This window comes from Sciurus vulgaris (assembly GCF_902686455.1).
Source record: "Sciurus vulgaris genome assembly, chromosome: 10".
NCBI classification, from domain to species: domain Eukaryota; kingdom Metazoa; phylum Chordata; class Mammalia; order Rodentia; family Sciuridae; genus Sciurus; species Sciurus vulgaris.
The window spans coordinates 13,884,620-13,892,717 of NC_136470.1; the positions used below are offsets into that span (position 1 = coordinate 13,884,620).

Here is an 8,098-nt window from a genome sequence, read left to right on the forward strand (position 1 = left end):
CACAACTTAGAATACAATCAATACCTCTACAAAGAAATGTGTATCTCTATTTTATAATGGATATTTTCATTATGTTTATTTTTTCACTTTAAATAGACAAGGCAAAATCTGTTTTATAAATTATATATTTGAGTATTTTTTCTTTTATAGTTAATAATAACAAGTTTTGTGGAAAGTGTTATATTTTATTTCTTAAAAAAGAATTAAAAGGATAGTCACTTATTTGATTATTGAGGTTTTAAATTCATGTCTTACCTGGTTTCATTTCATATTTTTGTGGATGTGTACTGATCTATTCCGAACCAACACCTATTAGTTAATAGTCATTCTCACTTTATCTGGCTGAGTTATATGGACAAAATATGGTAGCTTAACTTTTGTTTGTGCTTCTAGGTATTCAAGAAGTCTCACTGAGAATATATAATTCATTAGCAAGACCAAGGAAACTTGTGAGATCCTGTCTCGAAATTTTAAAAAAAATTGAATAAAAATACTGGGGTGTAACTCAGTGGCAAACAACCTTGGGTTCAATCCCCATTATCAGAGAGAGAGAGAGAGAAAGTTTTAAAAATTCACCTTATCAACTTTATCAACTGTTTCAAATTCAGACGAGAAATAAGAATAAAACATTATTCATATGAAAATTAAGAAAATTATTAGGTTAACTTCTCCTCTACACATTAAAATACATTCTGTGCCATTTTTCTCTCAAAGTTGTCCTAAGAGTATTGCCCAGATTAGGAGATACAGGTGGTTTCCTGTCAATTTACTTAGGGTTTCTCTGGTAGTTCAATAAACAGGTATTAATACCCTAGTTCTTTGTTTATAAGAACTGAAACATTCATTGAAGGAAATTTATCTTCTATAGAATACTTTTAAGCCTCATAAAAACTCAGCTACACGTTCAAAGTCACATGAATTAAACGTGGTTTTTGGTGATCCAAGCTGAAAGCTAGTGCTACCTGGAGATTAAGCCAGGAGAGGGGCAGCCTTGGACCTGGTACATTGACCCGTGAAGTGATGGTCTAATGAGCCAAGGTCAAATTTCCTCATGCATATTTTTTAATTTGTGTCATTTTGCCACTGTGTCTTCATTTTGAAACCCTTGAAGACAACCTAATTTTTAACATTTTTTTCTTTTTTTTCTTTTTTGCTTTTTACAGATTGCATTTTGATTCATTGTACACAAATGGGGTACATCATTTCGTCTCTATAGTTGTGCACGATGTAGATTCATACCATTCACGTAATCATACATGTACATAACCTCAATTTTAAAGTTTGACAGAAAGCCTTAGGGATTGGGGTATTTTTTTTTAACAGGATACCTTAAGAAACTATGAACAGATAAGGAGGGAGTAGTCTCATGTTGCCTGAGAATAACTGGGTACCAAGTAGACACAAAACAAAGGTAAATAACTTGTAGTGACTATGAAGTTGAGGTAGAAATGAGGAAGCATTAATTGTGATAAATAAAAGGAAGTTAGTCAAAGGATGTTGTCAGCTGACTACTTTGACCTGGCTGTTCCTAGTAGGCACTGAAAGAGCAGGAAGAATACAAAAGATAAAGTATGAATGAAAATAAGGTCATGCATGCACTACTGAAATGGTAAAGGGAAGAGGAAATTGTCTGAAGTATGTAAAACAGAGGTAGACACAACCTGCAACTTTAGTAGGACTTTGTGTAGAACCAAATATAAGGGAGACATGGGGTTTTTTAATAAACACTGAACTATTAGTCTGATAAGCCTGATTACAAGACAGATTTTGAATCAATGGTTATGTATTTTACAGCCAAAATAATTTCTGAAGCTGGTGTGTAATCCCAAAATATTACAAAGATTGTTATCATAAAAATGCTAGAATTCAGCATGGTCCTTCTGCCTATGACTAATTTTTAACATTTTTTTCCATTAACATTTTAATAGTCCATGGACTATTGTACACAGCATGCCACTGAAGACTTTTTGGTTTTAAGATGCTTTCATATATTCCAAGAATAAGCATTTTCTTAAGTCCTCACCATGAAAAATATGTTTGCTTTTTGAAAAATACAGACTCAATATCTGCAAACTTGAGCAAGAAGATATGGATACAGTTAGCAATGGAGTCAACAATTTGGGAAGTAACAGCAGAGAGATAATGTTTAATCGTAAAAATTATATCAAATGTAGATGATGCAATATACTTGGTAACAAGCCATTTTATTTAGGGTTTGGAATGTGTGTGTTTTGAAGAGTCAGCCATTTCTTCTCATAAAAGTGACACAATAAGTTAAAGGACATCCCAAATAGAACATTAAATAAGCTGAAGTATTTTAACAAGAATCAGGGCCTCTCTGTGTCATGAGATAGCAGATTAATGAGTTGTAACATTAAAGGTAATACCTATAGTTACACAAAAGGAGGGCGTGCTTGTGATTATTTTGTGCTCCACCAGAGTATATAAGCCTCCCTCTGCACCTGCTGTCATTCACACTCAGGATCTCTCCTTGAACAGCAAACCAAACTCACCTCCCTGACACCATGAGCTACTACGGCAGCTACTATGGAGGCCTGGGCTATGGCCTTGGAGGCTTCGGTGGCCTGGGCTATGGCTATGGCTGTGGATGTGGCAGCTTCCGCAGACTGGGCTATGGCTGTGGTTATGGAGGCTATGGATATGGCTCTGGTTTTGGAGGCTATGGATATGGATGGGGCCGCCCATCATACTATGGAGGATATGGATTCTCTCGCTTCTACTGAAATCTTAGGTGTGCTGGAAAACCAACTCCTAAAGTCAAAAGAAGATCACCAAAACTAGACTTCAATTAACTAAATCAAGCAAGATTATTCTGACTTTCTGGAACAAGCCAAGATTGAAGAGCCTTCAGCATCTAAACTTTTAATAGTAATTATAATCTTATAATTGCCAAGATCCTGTCTCCTGATATTCCCATCTATACTTTAAAAAATGTAAAATTTTGAGATCCCCTTTGCAATAAATTATTCTAATTTAAAACAGCATTTACGGCTTTCATTTTTCATTTAACATTTTACTATACTTGTTAGAACACTCGGTTTACTCTTTTTTTTTAATGTTTTTTTTTTTATTGTAAACAAATGGGATACATGTTGTTTCTCTGTTTGTACATGGCGTAAAGGCATACAATTTGTGTAAACATAAATTTACATAGAGTAATGTTGTTTGATTCATTCTGTTATTTTTTCCCTTCCCCCCACCCCTCCCACACCCCTCTTTACCCTCTATACAGTACTTCCTTCCTCCATACTTGCCCCCCTCCCTAACCCTAACTCTAACCCTAACACTAACCCTTCCCTCCCCCCCCATTATGTGTCATCCTCCACTTATTAGCGATATTATTCGTCCTTTGGCTTTCTGAGATTGGCTTATCTCACTTAGCATGATATTCTCCAATTTCATCCATTTGCCTGTAAATGCCATAATTTTATCATTCTTTATGGCTGAGTAATATTCCATTGTATATGTTAATACCTTCTTGGATAGAAAAGAACCTTCAAAATGTGAAGTGAGATGGACACTGTGACCCATGCCTGTAACCCAAGCCGCTCAAGAGACTGAAGCAGGAAGATCACAAGTTCAAAGTCAGCCTCAGCAACTTAGCAAGGCCCTAAGAAAATTGGAAAGACCCTGTCGCAAAATAAAAACAGGACTGTGGATGTAGCTCAGTAGTTGAGTGCCCCTGGGCTCAATACCTGGTTAAAATTTTTAAAAAGAAAAAAAAAAAAAAAGAAAAAGAAATGATTTGCTAAAACTTAAAATATTGAAGTACTCCTACATTGTTGTTGGGACTGCAAATGAGTGTCACCACTCTGAGAGGCAGATTTCTCCAAAAACTCAGAATGGAACCACCGTAAGACCCAGTCAGCCCACACCTTGGTATATATCCGAAAGATCTAAAATCAGCTTTCTATAGTGGTACAGGGACATCGATGTTAGTGGCAGAACAATTCACACAAATACCCAAGTTATGGAGGCAGCCCAGGTGCCCCCCTACTCATGAATGCAGGAGTTGTACCCAGCCATAGGAAGAATGAAATTTGGGCATTTCCTGGTAAGTGGATGGAACTGAAGAACATCCTTCTACGTGACCCAATTCAGACTCGAGAAGTCAGAGGTAGAATGTTTACTCTCATATGTGGAAACTAGAGTAAAATAGGGGGAAAAAGGAGATTTCATGAAAATATAAAGGAGATCAGTGTAGCAAAGGAAGGCAATAGAAGGGGATGAGAGGCACAGGGAAAAAAGGGGAAGGGTGTAATGAAATTGACCAAAATATCCTATGTGCAATACACCACTGTGAGCTTCACCTTTATGACATCTATGAAGTACTGATCTTAAACAAACAAACAAGCAAACAAGCAAAAACTATAAATAAATAGAGAAGACCAGAAGAGTCGAGGAAGGTGAACAATAGGAAGGAAAGGAAAAGTACTGGGGACTGAAATGGAGCAAATTATATTCCATGCTTGTATTACATGAGATTGACATTTAAATTTAGTACTTTAAAACTTGTGAACTTTCTTATCCAAAGTGCACCCACATGGTTTGTTACAAAAATATATGTTTATTTGACCCTTTAATGATGAGTAAAGTAATAACAAAATAAAATATATCCCTGAGAATATATATTGAAAATGAGCTGTTTTTGCTGAATTCCCAGCATGCTTTCTTCGTAGTCCCCCTTGGTATGGTACACTGGTGACAATCACTGCCACAACCTCTCTCCTGACCGTTAATCCAGAAACCACCTAGGGGTAAGGGTGGATTGAGAAAAGACAAACAGGCACCTATATAGAGAGAAAGCTGGGACCAGGTGAGACACTGTTCTCTGATGGAGGGACAGTGACCCAGAGCTAGCTCAGCACATTTATTATATAGGTTTTATCATCAAAAGATATTCTGTGGGAAAGTTTCTGCAAAGCAGGCAGATGAAGGATGCAGCACTAGGAGACATTAGGGTTATCTTGTTATGCTCTATCCGCTGGAGCTGGTGCCTGAGGTCAAAGTCCAGACTAAGATAACTCCAGGGTTTCCTCAGGTCAGGCACTACCACAGCAAATGGGTACTCTTGACCTGCACCTTTGCACAGGAAAGTTCCCAGTGCAAACACAGCCCACAGCTGCAAGACAGTAAGAGATCATGATTCAAGTCACTGCTCTCTGCAAATAATTGCATTGAAATATTTTCAATTGGCCATAGAAATTTTAAAAATCACTGTCATCACTTTGGGGCAATCTGTATTGAGACCATGACTGACTTTCAACTTCATTCATTCTAACCCAGTTTCTTATAATACTGACCTTTCTTTAACTCCCTACTAAAATTAGATAATAAAGTGTCACTGCTTTTTAGAGAAAAATAATTATATTTTCAAACAAATGCCAAAGTGAATGTCTTTTTTCTTTTTCTTTTTTGAGTTAAACAAACTCAATAATACCAGGGCAATAATACAAGGATAAAATGTAGAACTAGAAGAAATAATATAAAGTTTACTCAGTGCTTGCTCTAATACCATCTTGGATAGGAAAGAACCTTCAAAAGTGAAAATTATTTGCTAAGGATCAAAAACTGTCCTGCACTGTAAATCCCAGGCTGGAATCCTGTTTTAATAAATAGCAGGTATACCCCTGCTCTGTCACACTATCCCTTCCTGGGCATGACCCTCCTCCTGTGCTGTCAGTGAAGTATCTTCAAAATTCTGGTTGTGTTTCTCTGAAGAATTTAATTATCAGGGCCAATTGACTGCCTCTATTTATTTTGATTTCTGAATATTCTGTTGTACACCATGAATGTATCAATTTCTAATTTAGCTTATGTCAAATCAATTTGTAAATAGTAAAAATACAAACTTAAAAAAATTAAGAAAATTAGAATTGTTTACTGAGCATAGGGATGGATTGGCATAGCAGACAGTATTAGCAACTCTTCACCCAATTAAGTGAAGTTCTGTAGTTTCATAATGAAGAGATCTGAGGAGGTGTATCTTAGTGTCACCACTACAACTACTACATAGTTGGAGTTAATAAGAATTTCATACCAAACTTTTCTACTCCCTAAGTAATTAATGGCTTACAGTCTGAAGTGACATTTTGCATTTCTAAAGAAGAACACTCAGTATAATTATTTGAAGAAAGTATTTAACACTCCCAGTATAATGCAATTTTGCTATATTAGTATACCTCTGATTGCTCGGTGATATTGCTTGGAGCTGGAATGAAGAGAGTAGCTCCCTAGAGCTTCCTTTCCTTTCAAGGAAAAGTTGTCACCGACTCAAAAAAGAATGCAGCACAGCATCCTCAGCCCCACAGCCGAGGACGGATCTGGCAGAGTACAAAAGGCAGAGAGACAGCATTCAATCTGCTAGACTACTTTGTGATATAGCTTCCGGTTGACTTAATGAGAGTTGAATATTCAAATTAACAATTAGCTTTTAATTTAGAGTGTACTCCAAATGGTATCAGTTTTTAATAGACTTCACAAAGGAATTAAAAATAAGATATAAGGTAGTCAAAATTTCCTTAATTAAAACAAAAAAGCATGAAACATACATGTTAACATATTGGATTTCATGACACTAAGAAACTTTTCATATATGGATTTTTTTAAATTATTTTTTATTTTTATGGACTACATTTCGTATGCAAATGGGGTACACCTTTAGACATTTTAAAGTGAACAAACCAACCCCACATGGAGAGTAACTATTTTCAAAACAAACACCTTGATATCTCTCTATAAACAGCTCCTATAAATCAATGCTGAAGTATTATTAACCCACTTAAAAATGGGAAAAATACTTCAGCAGACAATTCCAAAAAGTGGATATCTAAATGGACCAATAAGTATATGAAATGATGCCCAGTATCATTGCCCATCAGCTAAATATCAAAATAAAACATTACTCAGTTTTATTACCACATGCCCACTAGGGTAGTCAGAATTAAAACAGGATGTTGCTATAGATGGGTCTAGAACGGTATTATGATGCTGGAGAGACTGTAAATCATATGATCAGTTTTGGAAAACTACTGACAAGACCTACTGATGTTAGGTGTTAAAAAGATGGTTACCTCTAGAGAATTATTGATTAAAAGAATCAGTGGAAATATTTTGGGATGTGGCATGCTTGCTGAGGTAGTGGAGACACATACACTTGGGTACCCAATGTCCACAGCACATGTTTTTTAAACCCACCCCCAGCAGATGCCTAACACTTACTTAAGATAGCAACAAGCTCTATTTCTCTGGTGCATATGTACTCATGACAAAATTGAATTTGCATACTGGATACAATATTAACAACTAATAATTACATAGAACATTTACAACAGTATATTATAATAAAATTCATGTGGATGTAATCTCCCTCTAAATATTTTGCTGTGATTAGCTTCTTATTATGGGGATGTGAGGTGACACTGTGTCTACATGATGGGATGAGGCAAGGTGAGTGATGCTGGCGTTGTGACATAGCACTGGCCACTTAAGGACTGCTTGGACACAAACACTGATACCAGAACAGTTGCTCTGATCACTAAGAGGGTTAAGTGGCATGTGCAGATAGATGAGGGGATCATTCACATTCCAGGTGAGAAGGAGGGGGATGGACTGAGACATCATCATCTTTTCAGAATGGCGCACCATTTGCAACTTAAGAATTATTTCTGGAACTTTCCATTTAATATTTTAGGACCATGGTTGACTATAGGCAACTGAAGGAGTAGGAAATAAAACTGCAGAAAAAGGGAGACTACTATGTTTGAGTTAGCTTTTTCACTGCTGTGATTAAAAGTTCCCAAAAGAATGATTTCAGAGGAGGAAAAATTTACGTGGGGACATACTGTTGCAGAGGTATCAGTCTATAGAGGGCTGGCTCCATTTCCTGGGACTCTAGGTGAGGGAGAACATCATGGTGGAAGAGTCTGGCAAGGGGAAGCAGCTCACATAATTTCTCTAATCATTTCTCCTCTAAACCTTCTGGCATTGCTTCACACATGAGCTTTTGGGGACACCTCAAATCCAAACAACATATCACATTACAAAAAAAAAAATCATCAAATGTTACACCAAAACA

At 36.5% G+C, this 8,098-nt stretch overlaps 1 protein-coding gene across 1 annotated transcript; it reads left to right on the top strand.

Moving 5' to 3' along the window:
- Positions 1 to 2,525: 2,525 nt before the first annotated feature.
- Positions 2,526 to 2,744, top strand: LOC306670349 (keratin-associated protein 19-7-like; the record flags this gene model as incomplete). Its single annotated transcript, XM_079155055.1, has 1 exon — positions 2,526 to 2,744. The coding sequence occupies one exon, from the start codon at positions 2,526 to 2,528 to the stop codon at positions 2,742 to 2,744; it is 219 nt and encodes a 72-aa protein (XP_079011181.1).
- Positions 2,745 to 8,098: the final 5,354 nt, after the last annotated feature.